General features: G+C 45.6%; 1 protein-coding gene across 1 annotated transcript in view; it reads right to left on the bottom strand.

The window, feature by feature from the left end:
• Window positions 1-24,312, bottom strand: part of LOC116972889 (dynein heavy chain 8, axonemal-like) — a 574,435-nt gene that overhangs the window by 139,719 nt on the left and 410,404 nt on the right. The window contains exons 65-71 of the mRNA XM_033020476.1: window positions 19,098-19,220; window positions 17,279-17,409; window positions 14,491-14,644; window positions 10,825-10,989; window positions 8,366-8,592; window positions 7,301-7,419; window positions 6,485-6,588 (exon numbers count right to left, since the gene is read on the bottom strand). Coding sequence (XP_032876367.1) covers window positions 6,485-6,588; window positions 7,301-7,419; window positions 8,366-8,592; window positions 10,825-10,989; window positions 14,491-14,644; window positions 17,279-17,409; window positions 19,098-19,220 — 1,023 coding nt within the window. The remainder of the gene's footprint in view (window positions 1-6,484; window positions 6,589-7,300; window positions 7,420-8,365; window positions 8,593-10,824; window positions 10,990-14,490; window positions 14,645-17,278; window positions 17,410-19,097; window positions 19,221-24,312) is intronic.

Genomic DNA, 24,312 nt, shown 5'->3' with positions numbered 1-24,312 from the left:
GGCAACTGGTGATTGAGCCTAGATGCAAACAAATCGATATCCGGTGTTCCATACCGAGCAACAATGTCGTTAAATACATTATGATCCATTCTGTGTTGTCATTGAATTTGCATGACCTGGTGTCCGCCACCATGTTAAACGTACCTGCCAAGTAGGTAGCTGAAATACAAATGCTTTTTTCCCCATACACCAGTGCTAAATGAGGTTAGCTAAACTATCACAGGATACTAGGTACACAAAATGCTGGAGAAACTCAGCAGGTGCAGCAGCATCTATGGAGCGAAGGAAAAAGGCGACGTTTCGGGCCGAAACCCTTCTTCAGACTGATGGGGGGTGGGGGGGAGAAGGAAGGAAAAAGGGAGGAGGAGGAGCCCGAGGGCGGGTGGATGGGAGGAGACAGCTCGAGGGTTAAGGAAGGGGAGGAGACAGCAAGGGGTAGCAAAACTGGGAGAATTCAACGTTCATGCCATCCGGACGCAAGCAACCCATATGAGGTGCTGTTCCTCCAATTTCCGGTGTTGCTCACTCTGGCAATGGAGGAGACCCAGGACAGAGAGGTCGGATTGGGAATGGGAGGGGAGTTGAAGTGCTAAGCCACCGGGAGTTCAGGTAGGTTATTGCGGACTGAGCGGAGGTGTTCGGCGAAACGATCGCCCAACCTCCGCTTAGTCTCCCCGATGTAAATCAGCTGACATCTAGAGCAGCGGATGCAGTAGATGAGGTTAGAGGAGATACAGGCGAACCTTTGTCGCACCTGGAACGACTGCTTGGGTCCTTGAATGGAGTCGAGGGGGGAGGTGAAGGGACAGGTGTTGCATTTCTTGCGGTTGCAACGGAAAGTGCCCGGGGAGGGGGTGGTATGGGAGGGAAGAATTGACAAGGGAGTTGCGGAGGGAGCGGTCTTTGCGGAAGGCAGACATAGGGAGAGATGGGAAGATGTGGCGAGTGGTGGGGTCACGTTGGAGGTGGCGGAAATGGCGGAGGATTATTTGTTGTATTTGCCGGCTGGTGGGGTGAACGGTGAGGACTAGGGGGACTCTGCCCTTGTTGCGAGTGCGGGGATGGGGAGAGAGAGCAGTGTTGCGGGGTATGGATGAGACCCTGGTGCGAGCCTCATCTATGGTGGCGGAGGGGAATCCCCGTTCCCTGAAGAACGAGGACATTTCCGATGCCCTGGTGTGGAACGTATCATCCTGGGAACAGATGCGGCGTAGGCGGAGGAATTGGGAGTAGGGGATGGAGTCTTTACAGGGGGCAGGGTGGGAAGACGTGTAGTCCAGATAGCCATGTGAGTCAGTTGGTTTGTAGTGTATGTCGGTCAGAAGTCTGTCCCCTGCGATGGAGATGGTGAGGTCAAGGAATGGTAGGGAAGTGTCGGAAATGGTCCAGGTGTATTGGAGTGCCGGATGGAAGTTGGTGGTGAAGTGGATGAAGTCAGTCAGTTGTGTGTGGGTGCAGGAGGTGGCCCCAAAGCAGTCGTCAATGTAACGGAGGTAGAGGTCGGGGATGGGGCCCTGGTACGTATTGAACAAGGATTGTTCAACGTACCCGACAAAGAGGCAGGCGTAGCTGGGGCCCATGCGTGTGCCCATAGCTACGCCTTGTGTTTGGAGGAAATGGGAGCAGTCAAACGTAAAGTTGTTGAGGGTGAGGACCAACTCCACTAGGTGGAGGAGGGTGTCAGTGGCTGGGTATAGGTTGCTCCTCTGGTCGAGGAAGAACCGGAGGGCTTTGAGGCCATCCTGGTGGGGGATGGAGGTGTAGAGTGACTGGACGTCCATGGTGAAGATGAGGGGGTGAGGGCCCAGAGAGTGGAATGCGTGGAGGCGGCGGAGAGTGTCTGAGGTGTCTAGAACATAGGTGGGAAGGGATTTGACCAAGGGGGATAGTATGGAGTGAAGGTATGTGGAGATGAGTTCGGTGGGGCACGAACAAGCAGAGACAATGGGTCTGCCGGGAGAACCGGGTTTGTGGATTTTGGGGAGAAGGTAAAAACGGGCCGTGCGGGGCTGGGGAACGATGAGGTTGGAAGCTTGGTCGGGCAGGGCGTGGGAATTGATGAAGTCGGTGATGGTGCTAGAAATGGTGGCCTGGTGCTCGTCAGTGGGGTCATGGTCCAAGGGTAAGTAGGAGGAGGTGTCCGAGAGTTGGCGCGTGGCCTCAGCTTTGTAGAGATCGACGCGCCAGACTACCACGGCACCTCCCTTGTCGGCTGGTTTGATGACCCAATCTGGGTTTTTGCGGAGTGATTCAGTGGCAGTGCGTTCAGAGGGGGAAAGATTAGAGTGAGACAGGGGAGTGGAGAAGTTGAGGCGGTTGACGTCGCGGCGGCAGTTCTGGATAAAGAGTTCCAGAGCCGGGACGTTACGAGAGGGGTTCCACGAGGAGGGGGTGCGTTGGAGACGGGAAAAGGGGTCATCATTGGGAGGCGAGGACTCCTTCCCATGGAAGTGCGCTGTGAGGCGGAGACGACGGTAGAAGCGCTCCAAGTCATGGTGGGCGCGGAACTCATTGAGATGGGGATGGAGGGGGACAAAGGTAAGACCTCTGCTGAGGACAGACCGTTGGGTGGTGGAGAGGGGGAGGTCGGGGGGGATGGTGAACACCCGGCAGGGGTGGGAGTTGGGGCCAGAGGAAGGCAGGTGGGTGGACTGGGGACGGGGCGATGTGTAGGGGGGGGAGGGTTGTGGGTGTTGGAGGGGTGGTGGGTGGTCAGGGGGTGGGGGGGGTGAGAGGGCTGTAATGTGGGTGGGGAAGAGCGGGGGTGACATAGTTGGAGGGGGATGGGGGAGAGTCAGTGGAACAGCCACTGAGGTTAGCAAGGCTGGGCAGACGGGCACTAGGACCCAGTGGTGTTAAGCCCAGGAGAGTGGGAGTGAGCAGCGTGGAGGCTCCAGGCCCAGTGCAGAGTCCAGGCTCCAGGTAAGGCGACGGCTGTGGGTTGCTGGAGGGGGGTGGAGTGGCGCGGGTCACCGGACCCGATGGTCGGAGTCAGGATACTGACTTGATACCACCCATGTGGTTAATATATGCCACCGCTGTAGTGTTGTCAATCTGTAGTTGAACATGCAGATTATGCATATTCGCACAATAAGCTTTTAACCCATAGAATACCCCCAGCATCTTCAGATAGTTGATACCATGTAACTGAAGAATTGATAACTCATGCACATCCCATTTGCCACCGAAACAAGAGATGATATTAGTAGCTCCCCATCCTAGAGCACTAGCATAAGTTTGCAATATAACTGAAGATTTACTAACCAAAATATTACTGGAACAATACCGAATAGTGGTCGTCCACCATTGTAATTCTGATATAGCTTCAGCTGGTAATAGCATAGGTGTGTAAAAATGACCTAAATGGTATTTGAGTGCTTGCTCCTTTGCACGTTGTAAATTCTGATAATGCAAAGGCCCAAATTGTGTAGCTGGAAAAACAGCCACTATTTTGCCCATTACACTTGCCACCTGTCGAATAGATGGCTAATCCATAACAACAAGGCTGTTACAGGATTTTATTAATTCTAATCTCTTGCTCCAGGGCAGAGTCACAGACATATTAATAGAGTTAATGGTAAATCCCAAATAATTAATAACTCTAGTTGGTATCAACTTGGATTTAACTGGATGGATGAGAAACCCCAATTTCTCAAATATGAGTTTTGTGGCTGAAACAGCTAATTTAGCCAATTTCAGCATTTTTCCTATGATTAGAATATCATCTAGATAGGCCATAACAATGTGTTTTTGAGCTCTAAGCAGCCCAAGCACCAGCTTTAATAATTTGGTAAATAACCTGGGGCTAATTCATTAAGCAACACTTTAAACTGCCATAGTTACCCCATCCAGCTAAATTTCAAATATCTCCGGTGATCCCTGTGAATGGGCACTGAATAGTATGCATCTTTGAGATCGATGCATGCCATAAAGCATCCTTTGGAAATCAGTTGTTTGGCAGTAACAAAGTTTTCCATTTAAAAAAAAATGTCTATACTGCACATGATAGTTAAGTTGAGTTATATCAAGGATGATTCGACATCCTCCATCTTTCTTTTGTCTAGAGAATATATTGGAGACGAATTGGTGATGTTCCTGACTTAACTTGTCGATTATCCCTTTTGTGTATAATCCCGGCTTGGTGTATGTTGTGTGGGTGGCAATGAGTTGGGAAGAAATTCAATTTAGAACCCTTGTATACTGTGCAGTATAAACAGATCTGAAGTTATCCATTGCCATTCGTGCAAAACAACAAGTGTAATCTATCACCAACTTGTAACTGGTCCACACACCCCATGTTTCGGAAAGAACCAGACCCACCGCCCTCCATGGTTACCGGTGGTCTTATGGTATTCCCAAAGACCCCTGATGCGGGTTCTATTTCCGTTCTCGAGATTTGGAGGGTAGGACTGCTGGGGTGCGTGGATTGCGCATTTTCCCTGTGGGCCGGCTTGGCCCTTGGCCTAAAAGACTTCTGCCCAGAGAATCAGCTTTCGAGCTGCCACCAGCTTCAGTGAACCGCTTACTGCTGATGGAGGCTTAGGGGTGTTGTCGCCGAAACGGTGAAGCTTTGCTCGTCGTTGGTGCCTTGATTAGCCCGACAGCTTTGCTTCCTCATCCAGGTCTTTTACCTGTTTGGGTAGGTCTTCCCCAAAGAGAAAATTCGGCGGCTGGACGTTGCTGGCCTTACAGAAGCCTGCAAATCTGGGATTTAAGGCAGGACTGATGGCGTTCTTCCGAAAGCATCTCATTTCGAAGTGTGCATTGCACATCAACGCCAGGGCATCCTCCTGGACGTCCGATAAGGGCCCGCCATCCACAGATCTGGCAAATGCCGTGATGCCGGAGGCCAGTAATTAAAACATTTGTTGGAGTTTAATTTCCTGGGCTTTGATGCCCCCTCCAATGTATCCCCAGATAGAGCTGTTCATTGTCGGCACTTTCAGGGATGCCCAATTTACAGGTGTTTTGCAGCCGTCACCTGTTCCTGTAATTGATGGGACATGAGGTAGTTGATGCAGGAAGCCAGCTCTTCGTGCAGCGGCTCCCTTGTTTGCGAGGGTATCGCAAGCCTTGATGCCATGGCAGGCAATTCTTGAACCTCACGCATGCATTCCAGTATGTTTCACGGACATACCTCCGAATTCGGAGTCAGTTATATACTGACCCCTGACACTCCCCTCCTCAGAGTGGGAGATATTAAGCAGCCCTGAAACAGGCGCTACCACAGGTACCAAAGGAAACCTGTGCTGATATGACTCCGTATCACGGAGCATATTATGATGGAGCATCCTCTGTGGGATGAACGCCCGAGGATGCTATCCACGCGCCATCTGGGATAAACGCCCGAGGACGTACCCATGTTTGTCGGAGGCGAACCCTCCTGGCCTGACTCGTCCGAGTCCACAGGCCTCTTCAGACTTCCGTTTGGCTTTGTCCACTTTACGGGGTTGCCAAAGTGCTTTGGGCAAGCACCAAGTCTGAAGTCGCTGACCGCACTGTCAGCGACTCGGGCGGCGAACCCAACGGCCGCCGGCTACCCGCACTCCCGCGGTCCTCCGTAGCCAGTTTCCCCATGGCCCGTCAGGATTTCGCCCTGGATTTCCATATCCGCAGCAAACTCTGTAAAAGAGATTTAACCAAAAAACACAGCCTGAGAATAAGTTTAAAACTTACCTGCAGGGTCTAAACTTACCGCTGGAGGAGCGACACTCCGCACAGCCAGTCGTGCGCCATGCGTTAGACATATTGACGCGCATGCGGGCTGGCGGGCTCTTCACGTAGTCACTCACGTGATTCCGAAGTAAAATGTACAGTGTTTAAATAACATTTAAGAATTCATTTCAGGAAATATAAGTACTCATATTCAATGGTACATTATAAAGCACCCTCTCATTCGCAGAAAACATATTAATTAGATTTTGTTTTTATTCCAAGTAAACATACATGAGTGTTTAAGAAGGAACTGCAGATGCTGGAAAATCGAAGGTACACAAAAAAGCTGGAGAAACTCAGCGGGTGCAGCAGCATCTATGGAGCGAAGGAAATAGGCAACGTTTCGGGCCAAACATACATGAGTGTTTGGATATCTGCAATTTATTCTCTGGAAAATTTGCAGCAAGAATATGAGAAGTAGGCTTCATGATTTAGTTTTACCTGTTATTATATTAATAGAGAGTCATAGAAAGTCATAGAGTGATATAGTGTGGAAGCAGGCCCTACCGTCCAACCTGCCCACATTGGCCAAAATGTCCCAGCTACACTGGTCCCACATGCCTGCGTTTGGTCCATATCCCTCCAAACCTGTCCTATCCATGTACCTGTCTAACTGTCTGTTAAATATTGGGGTAGTTCCTGCCTCAACTATCTCCAGAGATGTATCCGGTTCATTTCTTATTCAATCCAGTTATGTCTCAAAGAACTTATTGTCATCTTGGTCAATCAATGACATATCTGGGATATTAAATGTGAATTCAACACAAACCTTATCAGCGTTGCGTGATGCCACTGCCAATTGCTTTTCTTTCCCTGCTAGTTGCTCAGCAAGTTGAGCCACTGATTCAGTTGCTTCCATGAGCTTGTAGAGACCTGAAATTGGATGTTTTGTTTGATTTAGAGCCAATATGTTTCACAAAAACGTCATTCATTTTCTCACTAAACGTAGGGTTCAGAAAACATACAACACAGACCAGCACAGCACGGGAATGGGCTTTGGGCCAACAATGTCTGTAGCAAACATGATGTCAAGTTATACTAAACTCCTGTGCTGCGCTTGTATCATATCTCTCCATTCCCTGCATATCCAAGTGCCTATCTCAAAAACTCTTAAGTTTAGTTTAGTATAGTGTAGTTTAGAGATATAGCATGGAAACAGGCCCTTCGGCCCACTGTGTCCACGCCAGCCAGCGATCACCCCGCACACCAGCACTATCCTACACACACTTGGGACAATTTACAATTTTGTAGCAAGCCAAATAACCTACAAACCTGTACGTCTTTGGAGTGTGGGAGGAAAACGGAGCACCCGGAGAAAACCCACGCAAGTCACGGGGGGAATGTACAAATTCCATACAGACAGCACCTGTTGTCAGGATGGAACCCGGGTCTCTAGCGGGGTGAGGCAGCAACTCTACCGCTGCGCCACTATTGTATCTACTTCCACTACCATATCTGCCAGCGTGTTCCAGGCATGCAACACGCTCTGTAATTGCTCCACAGATCTCCTTTATAATTCGCTCCTCTCACCTTAAAGCTATGTCCTCCAATCTTTGACATTCCCATTCCTTCTAAATGTACCTACCCATTTGCATATGCTCGGCCAGCTCATTGATGTTTGCATGTTTCTCTGCATATATAGCTTTATAGCTATTTATAAAGGCAAGGTATGATTTGGGAGTTACATGTGTCCGTCTTCGGTATCTGAAAAATAAGGCACAAAAATGACTATTCTTACCATCTGTCACATATTTCAGCAAACATTAATGAGCAGTACCATATATCTGAAATCTCCCATACATAAGGTCATAAGTGATAGGAGTAGAATTAGACCATTCGGCCCATCAAGTCTACTCCGCCATTCATTCATGGCTTATCTATCTCTCCCATCTAATCCCATTCTCCTGCCTTCTCCCCGTAACCTCTGACACCTGGAGTAATCAAGAATCTATCTATCTCTGCCTTAAAATGTTACTTGATATTTAAACACTATGTTTTCTGAGATTTGTGTCTAATTCTGCTAGAATTGCTTAATGGGTAAATCCTGCGTGGATTAGTGGATGGGGGAGCACAGTTGTGCATCTTATCGAGCTGGTGTTTCATAGCTCCAACGGTCTGGATTCAAGCCTTACTAACATTGCCCCTATATGGGGCTTGCAGGTTCTCCCTATAATCACGTGGGCTTCTTGCCACGACAAAAAGATGCACAAAACAAAAGCAGCCGGAAGAACTCAGAGGGTCCGGCAGCATCCGTGTTATCTGAAATACAAATGATACCTAGCCATAACATCAAAGATAGACACAAAGTGCTGGAGTTATGCCCTTGTCCCACTTAGGAAACCTGAACGGAAACCTCTGGAGACTTTGCGCCCCACCCAAGGTTTCCGTGCGGTTCTCGGAGGTTGCAGGTGGTTGCCGGAGGTTGCAGGTAGTGAAAGCAGGTAGAGAGACTGACAAAAACCTCCGGGAACCGCTCGGAAACCTTGGGTGGGGCGCAATGTCTCCAGAGGTTTCCGTTCAGGTTTCCTAAGTGGGACAGGGGCATTACTCAGCAGGACAGGCAGCATCTCTGGAGAGAAGGAATGGATGACGTTTCAGGGCGAGACCCTTCTTCAGACTAACTGTCAGCAATAAATCAATCAGAACATACCTCTGGAAATAGTCCTCACAGGTCTGATAGACTTGGTCATGAAAGACACCCATCGTTGCTACCAGTTGGTTTTTAATCTCCTCTGAACAAACAATGTGAAAACCAGAAAGAAAATAGCTAGAGACGGCAACTAGTGCCTCGGTGGGCCAACTTCTGAACCAGTCCATTGTGCATCCTGAAATCAGGCCGGGGAACTTCAGCGCTCGTGATCGAAACTTTTCACCAACCTAACATCAAAACAAAAGAAAAAGTTAGTTTAGAGTCAAGAGTGTTTTATTTGCATATGTCCCAGATAAAACAATGCAATTCTTACTGATAGCAGCACAAGAGTATGTAAACATAGTACACTGTAAACAATATAATAAACAAGAAAAAGGTTCAATGTGTATATACATTTACTCATATATACACATACTCACATAAACACATCCTCACATACATACAGGCACACTTACGTACACATACAGTGGCTTGCAAAAGTATTCATACCCCTTGAACTTTTCCACATTTTGTCACGTTACAACCACAAACGTAAATGTATTTTATTGGGATTTTATGTGATAGACCAACACAAAGTGGCGCATAATTGTGAAGTGGAAGGAAAATGATACATGGTTTTCACATTTTTTTACAAATAAAAAACTGAAAAGTGTGGCGTGCAAACGTATTCAGCCCCCTTTACTCTGATACCCCTAAATAAAATCCAGTGCAACCAATTGCCTTCAGTAGTCACCTAATTAGTAAATAGAGTCCACTTGTGTGTAATCTAATCTCAGTATAAATACAGCTGTTCTGTGAAGGCCTCAGAGGTTTGTTAGAGAACATTAGTGAACAAACAGCATCATTAAGCCCAAGGAACACACCAGACAGGTCAGGGATAAAGTTGTGGAGAAGTTTAAAGCAGGGTTAGGTTATAAAAAAATATCCCAAGCTTTGAACATCTCACGGAGCACTGTTCAATCCATCATCCGAAAATGGAAAGAGTACGTCCACCTAAACTGACAGGCCGGGCAAGGAGAGCATTGATCAGAGAAGAGGCCCATGGTAACTCTGGAGGAGCTGCAGAGATCCACAGCTCAGGTGGGAGAATCTGTCCACAGGACAACTATTAGTCGTGCACTCCACAAATCGGGCCTTTATGGAAGAGTGGCAAGAAGAAAGCCATTGTTGAAAAAAAGCCATAAGAAGTCCCGTTTGCAGTTTGCCACAAGCTATGTGGGGGACACAGCAAACATGTGGAGGAAGGTGCTCTGGTCAGATGAGACCAAAATTGAAGTTTTTGGCCTAAATGCAAAACGCTATGTGTGGCGGAAAACTAACACTGCACATCACCCTGAACACACCATCCCCACTGTGAAATATGGTGGTGGCAGCTTCATGCTGTGGGGATGCTTTTCTTCAGCAGGGACAGGGAAGCTGGTCAGAGTTGATGGGAAGATGGATGGAGCCAAATGCAGGGCAATCTTGGAAGAAAACCTGCCAAAGACTTGAGACTGGGGTGGAGGTTCACCTTCCAGCAGGACAACGACCCTAAACATACAGCCAGAGCTACAATGGAATGGTTTAGATCAAAGCATATTCATGTGTTAGAATGGCCCAGTCAAAGTCCAGACCTAAATCCAATTGAGAATCTCTGGCAAGACTTGAACATTGCTGTTCACAGACGCTCTCCATCCAATCTGACTGAGCTTGAGCTATTTTGCAAAGAAGAATGGGCAAAAATTTCAGTCTCTAGATGTGCAAAGCTGGTAGAGACATACCCCAAAAGACTTGCAGATGTAATTGCAGTGAAAGGTGGTTCTACAAAGTATTGACTCAGGGGGGCTGAATACTTTTGCACGCCACACTTTTCAGTTTTTTATTTGTAAAACAATTTGAAAACCATGTATCATTTTCCTTCCACTTCACAATTATGCACCACTTTGTGTTGGTCTATCACATAAAATCCCAATAAAATACATTTACGTTTGTGGTTGTAACGTGACAAAATGTGGAAAAGTTCAAGGGGTATGAATACTGTATGCCACTGTACGTACACATAAAAAAACAATAATAGTGTAATAATAATGATAATAGTCAATATAGTTCAGATCTTAATGAAGATTGTAGAGTTTAATAGCCTCAAAATTAAAGGACGTTCTTTTTGATGAGGAGGAATTTCTGTAGTCAGAGGCTGGTGAATTTAAGGAATTCTTTGCCACAGAAGGCTGTGAATACCTAGCCAATGGATATTTTTAAGGAAGAGAGAGATAGATTATTTGATTAGTACAGGTATCAGGGGTTATGGGGAGAATGCATAATGGGGTTAGCAGGGGGAGATGGATCAGCCATGATTGAATAGTGGAGTAGACTTGATGGGCCGAATGGCCTAATTCTGCTCCTATCACTTATGACCTTATAGGTCACTAAATTAATAACAGTGTGGAGTTATATATTATTGATAATAGTAAGATACTGACCGGAGATAAGCTGAGGACAACATGTAAGTTTTTCCTTGCTCTTTTTATAAAATACTCGTATAGGTTGTCAAAAGTGGGAGGGACTCGAGGGGTTTCTTTCTTCATTGTTGCAATAAGAGACAGTGTGATCTCATCAAGTTCCTCCCGAGCAAATAAGTTTGATACCTGTCAACGAAAAACAATCCAAACAGACAATATCTCACATGGTAAGTGTGGAGGAAGGAAGACACAAAATGTTGGAGTAACTCAGCGGGTCAAGCAGCACCTGAACAGACAATAGCCTGTTTCCTTTATCATCGGCATCTCTTTAATACTCCTTTCCCTTTCCCATGACTTCCAGTCTGAAGAAGAGTCTCGACCTGAAACATTACCCACTCCAGAGATGCTGCCTGTCCTGCTGAGCTACACCAGCTTTTTGTGTCTATCTTCTGTTAAGGTTATATGTGATCGGTGTATATTTATTGCTCCTGGTACAAATACGTTTAGATAGGTTTAGTTAATTGTTGTTAATGGTTAAAACAGTGAACTTCAGTCGATTCAAAAGATATTTGCAAACGTTCAGAGAATTGAACGTGCCGTCACCATTCATTCATTCCGTACGCGCTGGCTCATGAGGGAATGCCAACTCTGGTTGGAAATATTCTGGATGGTGTCAACATGTAATCTGATGCCACCAACCATCCTGCCGCAATGCTCCAGGCATTGGTTTCCAAATTCATCGTTTCTCGCAGCACAAAACTGGATAATGCAATTTTGTAAAACATACTCCAATAAATATGGAGATTATGGAGGATTAATCTGGGCGAGTGTAGAGGATGACGTCCTCACCTGCGCCACAGTCTCCTGCCTCGTCTCCAGGGGTGTCGGTCCAGTCTCTCCTCCGGGGGAAAGAACGGAGATGGTCTCTATCGTACACGTGCTAGTCGTATTTGTAGGCCGGTTGTGAAGTATCCGGGCTATGTTTGACTTTCTCCAATTTGTTATTATTTGTTATGCATGCCTTACTTGGTTAATGGGGTTGTCATGTTATGGATTCTTTAAGAGGGAGGATGTAGATTAGTGTCACTCATGTTATGAGTCATGCTTTTGTAGTTACGCCCACTAGCTTTGACATTAATCCTCCCTGCCTGTTCCCTTTTAGAATTAGAGAGATGTGCAAGTGTGAAGTCATATTTGCTATGTTGTTAATAAAGTCTTTGGACCTTTATCATGGTGTAAGGCTTCAGTTATTTACAATGTCCGATACACAACAGCGAGTACAATAGAACAGAATAATACAGCAAAAGAACAGATCCTCCAGTACATAATGTCTGTGCTGAACATGATGCTAAGTCAATCACTCAGGAACGACCGGCGTCAGCTCAGGTCCTTCTTGGACTTGCTGGAGAAGGACGCCAAGACCAAGAGCAGCGTTGTTCCTGTTGAGGGTAGAGGGACCAGTAGAGCGTCACTTGTAGCCAGGGTCCGGAAGGCAAGGAGCACCGCCACTGCACCTAGGATCCGCAAGGGGAGGAGTGGCTCTGCTGTCAGTGACCGAAGGACTGGTGACGGGATCTAGGGAGTGGGCAGGGCCGAAGATGTCCTGGTTCGGTTGCTCCTAGGCCTGGCCAAGCTGGCCATCTGCGAGTCATGGCGCCAGACGGAAGAGGGCTTTGCCCGAGCTGGATGCTTGCCCCTTTACTGAGGTTATGTCTGCGTCCGGGTGGTGTTAGAGAGGGACATAGTTATATAGTAGTTATTTAGTACATTTGTAACGCTGTTGTTTGGAATTTAGTGTCTGAATAATTTGATGATTTTGTAATATGGTGGTGGGTGTGTCACCACGGTTTTGGTATCGTGTTCCTAATCAAATTAATTATCTTTGATACAGAAAACAGACAACCACTCATTTATCTGCACATCACCCATATCCCTTCATCCCCTCCATATACATACGCCTACCCAAAAGTCTTTTACAGGGCACCAACGTATCTGCTTCAACCACCACCCCCGGCAATGCGTTCCAGGCACCCACCACCCTCTGTGGATAAACCTTGCCCCGTGCACCTCTTTTAAACTTTGTCCCCTCACCACCTTAAAGCTATGTCCTTGAATATTTGATTTTCCATCCAGGGAAAAGATTCTGTCTGCCCACCCTATCTTTGCCTCTTATAATTTTATATACTTCTATCAAGTCTCCCCGCGGTGGGAGGTGGGGGGGGGGGAGGGGTGTGGGGGTGAAGGGGAGGTGGGGAGGTAAAGGGGTGAGGGGGATCAAGGGGATCAAGGGGACGAGGGGAGGAGTGAGGGGGGAAGATGAGGAGAGAGGGAGGGGGAGGGGGAGAGATGCTTCCCAGCTAGCTGTGTTCCCCTGCTGCAGGTTTGGAGGAAGACTGAGCCATTGGGAGAAACCACCTTGTGGTCAAGACTGAGCTGTGGCCCGAGACAGCCAGAGCCTCCTATGAGGTCAAGAATGATTGGCTGTGGCAAGTCTGAGATTGCCGATGCGTCTTACCTGCCACAAACAAGGAGGGATTGCGCACACACACACACACACACACACACACACACACACACACACACACACACACACACACACACACACACACACACACACACACACACACACACACACACACACACACACACACAGGGGTAACAACAGAGTCGTCATAATGCTTTTCGCATGCCTGCCTTCATCAGTTGGGGAATTGAGTGTGGTGGGACATGATGTTAAATTGTACAAGACGTAGGTTAACCTGGACTTGGAGTATTGTGTTCAGTTTTGGTCTCCCTACTATTGGAAAGATGCCAGTAAGTAGAGAAGATTTACAACAATCTCTAGGACTAGAGGGCATGAGTTTTAGGGAGAGGTTAGGCAGGCTAGGAATTTATCCTGTAGAGTGCAGGAGACCGAGGGGTGACCTTAAAGAGGTGTCTAACATCATGAGGGGCATTCAGTATACATAGTCTTTTTCCCAGGGTAGGGAAATCAAGAACTAGATGGCATAGGATTAAGGTGAGAAGGTAAAGATTTAATAGATTACATGAAAGGTGACGTTTTCACAAAGAGGGTGGTGAGGATATGGAATGAGCTGCCAGGGAGGTACAAGAACAACATTTAAAAGACATTTGGACAGGTACATGTTTTGAGGGACATGGGCTAAACATGGGCAAGTGGGACTAGCTTTAATGTGGAATCTTGGTCAGCATTGACAAATTGAGCTGAAGGACCTGTTTCTGTCAGTGTAACTTTATCGCTGTTGCCAATGAGACCAGGGGCATATCATATCGCACGGTGGGGCACACCTAACTGGCCTATTTCTGATCCTAAATATGTGTCTCAACATGTCTCTCGTGGACGGCACAGTAACGCAGCGGTAGAGTTGATGCCTCACAGCGCCAGAGACCAGGGTTCGATCCTGACTACGGGTGCTGTCTGTACGGAGTTTGTACATTCTCCCCGTGACCGCGTAGGTTTTCTCCAAGATCTTCGCCTTCCTCCCACACTCCAAAGACGTACAGGTTTGGAGGTTAATTGGCTTGGTGTAAATGTAAATTGTCCCTAGTGTGTGTATGATAGTGCCTGGGTCGCTGGTCGGCACGGACTCGATGGGCCAAAGGACCTGCTTCTGTGCTGTATCTCTAAACTAAAGTAAAAAATAAGTGCTTTAAAATAACACATACCTCTCCAGAAGAGAGCACATTGTTGAGATACTCAAGAAAAGACTCTTCCTTGATATCATTATCAGTGAAGATGAAGGTGATGCCTTTCCCATCTGCTCCAGCTGTTCTGTACAGTATCTTTAAATCATCCATCAAATTGGTGGCATTATAAGCTCTGAAAAATGAAATGAAATAATAATATAACAAGGACAACAATGGGCATTTGTGCAGCAGCCTGAGTACACTCAAAAATGAGATTGGTACAAGGCACGACATGCTGGAGTAAACTCTCTGGATAGAAGGAATGGGTGACGTTTCAGCTAGAGACCCTTCGTTAGGATAGTTGCTTAAGGTTGGGTTTGACAGAAGGAATTCAGAGCAGAGGGCTGAGGATCACTTGATGTGTCACACTTGAGGACGTCCTCCTCCAATATAATCTTGACCATGTTGTAAGCATCACTATGGTCTGCTGGAGTCTCCATAAAGTATAAAATGGGAAAGAGGCACTGGGAAGACAAAACAGCAGCTGAAAGAGGCTACAAACAAAATACTTAAAATGTTGAACCTCCAACATACTGTCAGAAAATGCTGAAAATACTCACTAAGTCTCACACAGGCTAGGATTCATTCCTGGGCACAGAGGAGACTAAGCGCCGATCTTATGAAGGTGTATAAAATCACAAGGGCCATAGATAGGCTGAATGGACACAGTCTCCTTCCCAGAGTTGGGAATCAAGAACTGGAGGGCATAGATTTAAGTTGAGAGGGAAAAGATTCAATAGGGACTCGCAGAGGATGGTAGGTATATGGAACAAGCAGCCAGATGAAATGGTGACACTTAAACGACATTTGGGCAGGTGCATGCACAAAAAAGATTTAGAGGATATGGTTTAAATAAGCAAATGGGACTAGCGTAGATGGCTTGTTTCCATACTGTATGACTCTTAGCTTCTGGTTGAAGCTAAGTGGCACGTTGGCGCAGTGGTAGAGTTGTTGCCTTACAGTGCTTGCAGCCCCGGCGACCTGGGTTTGATCCCGACTACAGGTGATTCTGTTTGTACATTCTTCCTGTGACCGTGTGGGTTTTCTCCGAGATCTTTGATTTCCTCCCACACTTCAAAGATGTACAGGTATGTAGGTAAATTGGCTTGGTAGGTTTAAAATTGTCCCTAGTGTGTGACGGATAGTGTCAATGTGTGGGGATCGCTGGTCGGTGTGGGCTCAGTGGGCGGAAGGACCTGTTTCCGCGCTGTATCTCTAAACTAAACTAAACTAAGGACTATGATTCTAAGCAATGGTATTCGTGGCCAATGAAGGTAGCAGCACAGGTAGATACGGTGTGAACAGGTCATATGGGATATTTGCCTTCATTTGTTGAGGCGCAGAATAGAAGGAGATTATGGCACAACTTCATAAAAACTCAGTTAAGTCACAGTTTGGCTACTATATGCAACTCTGGTCATTCCAATATATGAAGGAGGTGATTACATGGAGAGGGTGCAGAGGAGATTCATCAGTGTTGCCTGAGGTTTCACTATAAGGAGAGACAGGGTTAGTTGGATTTGCTTTCCTTGAAGTGGAAAGGTTGAGTGGGGATTAGATCAGGTACACAAAATGATGAGGGCAGAGACAGGGTAAATAATGAGAACCTTTCACCCTTAGCAAAGACACAAGAGGGTATAGATTTAAGGATGGAAGAAGAGACGTGAGGATTTTCTTCAGTTTTTTAGCTTTAGTTTTATAGATACAGCACGGAGACAGTCCCTTCGGCCCATCGAGTCCACACCGACCAGCGTTCCCCGCACACTATCCTACACACACTAGGGACAATTACAATTACACCAAGCCAATTAACCTCCTAACCTGGAGTGTGGGAAATCTGGAGTGCGGGGAAAAAACGAAGATCCCGGAGAAAACCCACGTGGTCATGGGGAGAACGTACAAACTATGTACAGACAGCACCCGTAGTCGGGATGGGACGCGGGTCTCTAGTGCTGCATGCGCTGTAAGGCAGCAGCTCTACCGCTGTCCCATCTTGCCGCCCTTCAATCAGAAGCTAAGAAATGGGATTTGAAGAGACAGGTGTACAGTGCCTTGCATGGATGCAGGCTGAAGGGCCTGTTTCTGTGTTGTATGACTATGAATACACCCACCATCTATTAAAACTCTCCTTATATACCAAACCTTGCCTTGCTGGAACTAGTTAGTGAATCATTGCTGCCATGATTCCTTAGGTAAGGAAACAAAACTCTACACAATACTCCAGGCAGGATCTCATTGAGACCCGATATAACAGCTGGCAAACTTCCTCATTCTTGAATAAGAGAAGTTAAAAACCAAATAGTATTCAATTGCAGAGAAAAGAGAGGTGGGCAGTACAAAGGGAATGCCCGTGATAAAGTGGAAACCAAGAATGAATGCTAGCGGACACAAAATGCTGGAGTAACTCAGCGGGACAGGCAGCATCTCTGGAGAGAAGGAATGGGTGAGGTTTCGGGTCGAGATCTTCCTCAGATGATGGTGAGGCTGGCTGTGTGTGAGAATATTAACACTGAGCAATTGCTTAACCAGGATCCAAAGCAGCAAAGTGAGTGTTGTGATAATGGGAGAACAGGCGGGGGAAATGGTGGAAAAGATAGAATAGCGTCTGAACAAGCTTATTAATGAATGCGTTTGGAAGTGTGAAAATAGTTAAGTACAGAATGTTTGTGGAGTGGGCCAAACACCATTTCATGATTTTGCAGGAATGCTGCTGAGGATAAGTTACATATTATTTACCAATTGTAAATGATGAAAATATTGTATATACCTGGTTAAAGTGATCTGAAAGATTTTATATCCAGCAATGAAGGATGCCAACTTTGTAAGACATTGTTTTCCAGAACCACCAACTCCGACCAGCAATGCATTTCCACAGTCGGTTCGGATTATACGAGATATCTGTAAAATATTTGTTTCTTGGTGTCAGGGACAAGAAAGTATTTTATTTGTCAAAGCTGTAGTGTAAAGAATCCAGGTTTTTCATTGTACTCTCAACATAAAAGAAAACAAAACCAAGTAATTATTTTACTTTTTTCACTCACAGGATGAGGGAATTGCTGGCTCGGCCAGTTATAGCTCATCACAATATAGACACAAATTGCATCAAAATGCATTTGCGCTGGGCCTGACAATGGATGAGGCCCAGGACAGAGTGAAGCCCAGTGCGAATTGGAGGAACAGTACCTCATATTTCGCTTGGGCAGCGGTATGGATATTGACATCTCTAACTTCAAGTAACCGTTGCTTTCCCTCTCTCTCCATCCCTCCACCTGGTTCTCCGACCAGCCTGACTATTTCCTGATCACATTTTATCTCTGCTTTGTTGTCACCTTCTTCTAGCTGACAATGATCTATTCTACATTTACCTTGATCTTCATCCCCTTTGTTGTCTCGTTTACACACCTTATCCTTTTTCATCTGTGTCTCCCTCACCCCTGACTTCCAGTCTGAAGAACTGCCTGTCCCACTGAGTTACTCCAGCATTTTGTGTCTATCTTTGGGCAAACCCAGCATCTGCACTTCCTTCCTACATAGCTCATCACAATCCCCTCTGAACTGAGTATTTTGTCGTTTTAAAGGGAAGAGTCAACCTCATTACTCTGGATTTCAGAATGCAGACAATCCAGACTAGTGAAGTGCCATATTTTCTCTGTTTCGGTCATTCATGAGCCACAAGTGTTTTTATTTGCATTTGACTATATATATATATATATATACACATGGTTACGGATTCCAATTCATATTTCTAGATCAAATGTTCAGGCCTCTGAACATAACCCCAATAATTTGTCCAGAACATTATCATACCCTTGTTATGATGTCGAATTTGGTTAGCAGGATCAGTAAATGCATTAGAAGGCAGAAAGTGCTGGAGTAACTCAGCAGGTCAGGCAGCACCTCTGGAGAACATGGATGGTTGATGTTTCAGGTCTGGACCTTTCTTCAGACTCAGTCTGACCCGACCCAAAACATCACCCATCCATGTCCTCCCGAGATGCTGTCTGACCTTCTGAGTTACTCCAGCACATTGTGTCTTTTTTTGTGTCCAGTTAATAGGATTTGGTTTGCAAAGCCTTTAATTTGCATCAAAGTCTCTACTTGTCCTATTGAACTTGGCCTATTGACCCATGTGTAGACCATCCTAGGTATTGATAAGCTTTTCATACGACAACAAGCTTCCAACAATATACTTTAAAATGTAATGTTCCAGAACTTTATTTACTTCCCTGCATGAGAGCCTTGGATGAGGTCATTTGGCTTTGGATTAGAGGTTTAGTTCGTTAGTGTCACGTGTACTGAGGTACAGAGAAAAGCTTTTTTGTTGCGTGCTATCCACAGTGAAGAGACTGTACATGATTACAATCAAGCCATCCACAATGTACAGATACAAGATAAATGGTACAGTGTTTAAAGTCTAAAGTCCGATTATAGATAGTTAAAGGTCTCCAATAAGGTACTGTAGCTGGGAGATCAGGACCACTCTCTACTTAGTGAGAGGACAGTTCAGTTGCCTGATAACAGCTGGGAAGAAACTGTCCCTGAAGCTGGAGGTGTGCGATTATGTAAATGCTTATGTAAATACTCACCTTCATCAAGTGTGTCATTGCATCTTTGAAGAAGACGAGATCAAGATATCCTGATCGGACACTTTCATTATGTTGCGCCTGGTAAAACTGCAATTTTTCTGTTAGGAATTCAAAGTTTGGCACCTGCAACAATTCAATTACAACTATTAGAATATTAAAGTTAATATCATAAAGATAATGACAAATGACATCTATTGCAGAACTTGTAGTTTGTTTTTTTCTGAAGCCTATATTTACTGCATCATAGCACATGATCTTGCAAAATGTATTTAGTACTTTACACAACAAAATGATAAAATACAGGTCGCTGATTATTCATTGTCCTGCATCAAAGATTACACGATGATTCAAAGTGGAGGAAGATATGGGTGGGTGGAGAACTCTGGTGTAAGATCCTAAAGGGCCTGTCCCACTTTCCCGAGTTATTCACGAATTCTCCCGAGTTTTCAAACTCGCAGAATGTTTGTAACGAGTCCGTAGGAGTCCATGGATATATCGTAGCGGCTCGTTACGCCAGCCGTAGGTACCTGGTGCTATTGTTTTTACTCGTGGACATTTTTCATCATGCTGAAAAAAAATCCAGACTTACTGTACCTGATGCCCCGAGTACCTACGGCTGACATAGGTAATAATGTTCTGCCTGGAGCAAGACCAAACTGTAACATTCATTTTTAAGGTGGAAAGGCCAAAAAAAAGCCTCTTATCTAATTTTGCTTCCTTGGGAAAATATATAATGGTATAACTGAATTGCAATGCATGTATATGAATGTGGTGATCAATAAGCTCAGTGACCTATGGACACAGATTGTTGCATTAAAGACACAAGGATCAAACAGGGGCAGGTAGAGATCCTGGTCGATCAACAATTCAGAGGATGGAGAAGAGATGAAGATTTTTGGAATCATAGAATTGAAATGCTACCTAATGAGGTCATTCAATCCACCATGTTGGTGCCAGCACCAAAGAAGAGCAAATCACTCATTATCTTTATCAGTCTGAAGAAGGTCTCGACCCAAAACGTCACCCATTCCTTCTCTCCAGAGATGATGCCTGACCCGCTGAGTTACTCCAGTATTCTGTATCTACCTCTGCTCTTTTTCCGTAATCCTGTAAAACCTAACCAAAGAAGTGGGCAGAAAAAAGCAGAAAATACAGAGCCTAATGCTATACAGGTGATGGTTACATTATGGGGAGGGGGTTGCATTCCTAGAACCGACAGGTTTCGCATGCTAGGCTGCTCTGGAAGGTTAGATCGCATGGAATCCAAGGAGAGATGGTTGAATGGATAGAAAATTGGCTTCATGGAAGGAAGCAGAGAGTGATGGTCGAAGGTTGCTTCTTGGACTGGAGGCCTGTGACTAGTGGTGTGCCTCGGGGTTCAGTGCTGGGCCCGTTACTGTTTGTCATCTACATCAATGATTTGGATGAGAACATTCATGGTAAGATTAGCAAGTTTGCTGATGATGCAAAAGTGAGTGGTTTTGCAGATAGTGAAGATGGTTGTGAGAGTTTGCAGCAGGATCTGGATCGATTGGCCAGGTGGGCGGAGGAATGGTTGATGGAATTTAATACAGAGAAGTGTGAGGTGTTGCATTTTGGGAAGTCTAACATGGGCAGGGCCTACACAGTAAATGGTCGGCCTCTGGGTAGTGTTGTAGAGCAGAGGGATCTAGGAGTACAGGTGCATGGTTCCTTGAAGGTCGAGTTGCAGGTCGATAGGGTGGACAAAAAGGTGTTTGAAGCATTGAACTTCATCAGTCAAAATATTAAATATACTGTAAAAGTTGGGAGATCATATTGCAGTTGTATAAGACGTTGGTGAGGCTACATTTAGACTATTGTGTTCAGTTCTGGGCACCATGTTATAGAAAAGATGTTGTGAAGCTGGAAAAGGTACAGAGAAGATTTATAAGGATGTTGCCAGGACTAGAGGGTGTGAGCTATAGGGCGAGGTTGAGGAGGCTGGGTCTCTATTTAATGGAACGCAGGAGGATGAGGGGTGATCGTATTGAGGTGTTTAAAATCATGAGAGGAATAGATTGGGTAGATGCACAGAGTCTCTTGCCCAGAGTAGGTGAATCGAGGACTGGAGGACATACGTTTAAGGTGAAGGGGAAAAGATTTAATAGGAATCTGAAGGGTAACTTTTTCACATTTAAGAAACAGTTCAACAGGTACATGGATAGGATAGGTTTGGAGGGATATGGACCAAACGCGGGCAGGTGGGACTCGTGGAGCTGGGTCATGTTGGCCGGTGTGGGCAAGTTGGGCCGAAGGACCTGTTTCCATGCTGTATCTCTCTATGACTGCGACTAAAAGGATCCATATCTCAACAATTTTCCACAATGTGAAGCCATGTCATCTGTGCACGCATCAAGAAAAGCAAGTAGAAAAGAAAGACATGTTTTCATTTATTTACTTTTATTCAGATAAATTCTATATTTCAAATTTTGGGTAGTGATTTGTCAATTCCGTAATAGTGAACATCTATTACCCAAGTGGCCGTAATGTGGAAGTCACCTGAATATTGTTCATAACTTATTGAAGCGGAATGTAAGAGGGTGAGGCCTAGATTTCTGCTGAGGCCTGATAATTTAGGGAGGTCAGAAAAGATAATGAAAGGGCATTGAAAATATAATGACAAGACATCAAGGACTGTGATGGGAAGAAAGAGGTCAGATAAAAAATGATGGGGAAAAATGTTTTGTTAAAGTATTTGCAAGCAATATACATTGAAGTTTATGAGCCTGGACATGTGAAAGATAGAACATAAGAGGATAAACAAGGCAAAAGAGGAAACGGAACATCTTATGAGTACGAGAAAAACATTAAGGCAGAGGCACTGGTCGGGAAAAAGGAGGAGGCATGGGTCAGGTGTAGGAAGCTGGGATCAAGTGTATCCCTGGAGGAATATAGAGAAATGAGGAGCATACTTAAGAAGGAAATCAGGAGGCATAAAAGGACCATGAAATAGCTCTGGCAGATTAAGGAGAACCTATGGAAACTTTATCAGTACAGACACTTCCTGACTTGCATAAGGGTTACATTCTGCAGATCCTAGCGCAAGTCAGATTTTTTTTCGAGATACAGCGCAGAAACAGACAATAGACAATAGGTGCAGGAGTAGGCCATTCGGCCCTTCGAGCCAGTCCCTTGGCCCACCGAGTCTGCACCGATCCCTGCACATTAACGCTACCCCAAACACACTAGGGATAATTTTTACACCAAGCCAATTTACATACAAACCTGTACATATTTGGAGTGTGGGAGGAAACCGAAGATCTCGGGGAAAACCTTGCAGGTCACGGGAGGATCCTGTAGTCATTATCGAACCCGGTCTCTGGCGCTGTAAGGCAGTAGCTCTAACGCTACGCCACCGTGCTGCCCTTAATGTTACGTAAGTTGGAAAGAGAAATGCTTTTGCGCACGCAGACATTTATATTTGACCCTGAGACCAGGTGGAAACCATGTGGGAGCTCTGCCATGGCGACCACGTGAGAACAGCTGATTGACTTGTGGAAAGGGCCTCATGCGATGTCAGTAGCGCACTGCTACCGAGACTACCGAGACACGCAACTTGTAAATAAAGCAAAGGTTTAAGGAATTGCTTACGTGCGAGTTTACTTAAGTCGCCTATTACGTAATACAGGTAAAGCCTGCATATGGAAAAGGGAAAAGGGTAACTAGAAAGAGAACGGTGCCCCTCAGAACCCAAAGTAGTCATCTATGTAAGGAGCCACAGGGGGATCTTCGATGAATATTTCACCCTCGTCACCGCCTCAGAAATCTCAATCGTTCGTAAGACACAACCTGGCGTTATCAAAGCCATGCTGACTGTCCACAATTAAATCATTCTCTTCCAAATGGGTGTGAATCCTATCACAAAGAATCCTTTCCAATAGCTTCCCTACCATTGACGTGAGGCACACTGGCCTTTAATTCCATGGATTCTCTCTACTTCCCTTCTTAAATAAAGGAACAACATTAGCTATTCTCCAGTCCTCCGAGATCTCACCTGTGGCAGGAGAAGATGCAAAGATCTTTGTCAAGATTCATGCAATCTCCTCTCTTGCATCTCCCAATAACCTGGGTTAAAACTTCACGGGTCCTGGCGATTTATCCACCTTGATGATCTTCAAGAGCCCCAACATCTCCTCTTCCTCAATCTCAAAATGCATGAGTATTCTCCTCACTGATGTCGCTGTCCTCCCTGTCCTTCTTCTCGGTGAAAACAGATGCAAAGTACTTGTTGAGTACCTCGCCTGCATCCCCAGACTCCATGCAAAATTCCCTCCTTTATCCTTGTGCAGTCCTACCCACTCCCCGGTTACCCTCTTGTCTTTAATGTCGGTATAAAAAGCTTTGGGTCTTTCGTTAATCCATTCTCCAAGATCGTGTCTTGAACAAGTAACCAAGTAGATTGATGAAGGTGGGTCTGTGGAGGTGGGCCACATGGACTTCAGAAAAGACTTTGATAAGGCTCTACATGGTAAGCCTCTTGAGAAAATTGGATCGCATGGGATCCAGGGAGAGCTAGTTAACCAGACACGGAATTAGCAAGATGGTAGGAAGCAGGGGGTGGTGATGGAAGGTTATTTATCGGACTGGAGATCGCGACTGAGGGTGCCTGAGGGATGAAATGTTGGGCCCATTATTGTTTGCTCTCTATATCAACAATTTGATGAGAATGTACAAGGGAATGATTAATTAGTGTGAGGATGACACTGAACTAGGTGGTAGTGTAGACTGTTAAGACGGTGATCGTGAATTACAGCATGATCTTGATTAGCCTGGCTAATGAGACGAGGAATGGCTAATCAACTTCAGAGGTGTTGCTTTGAGAGGTCAGATGAGGGAGGGACTGTTACAGTGAACGGTGGCAAATTGGGGAGTGAGGTAGAGCAGAGGTATCTAGGACTATAAGGGAAAGTGACTGTTGATCCTCATCAATCAAGGAAATGAATATCGATATCTTCTCCCCGCCACCCCCCATCAATCCGAAGAAGGTTCGGCCTGAAACGTTGCTTATTTCCTTCACTCCATAGATGCTGCTGCACCCGCTGAGTTTCTCCAGCATTTTTGTCTACCTTCGATTTTCCAGCATCTGCAGTTCGTTCTTAAACAATTGAATATCGAAGTTGCAACGCTATGTTACTGTTGTACAAGAAGTTGGTGAGACACTTGTAGTACCGTGTTCAGGTTTGGCCACCCTGCT

This window comes from Amblyraja radiata, chromosome 5, assembly GCF_010909765.2.
Source record: "Amblyraja radiata isolate CabotCenter1 chromosome 5, sAmbRad1.1.pri, whole genome shotgun sequence".
In the NCBI taxonomy this organism is placed as follows: Eukaryota; Metazoa; Chordata; class Chondrichthyes; order Rajiformes; family Rajidae; genus Amblyraja; species Amblyraja radiata.
This window is presented reverse-complemented; position numbering and strand designations above follow the sequence as displayed.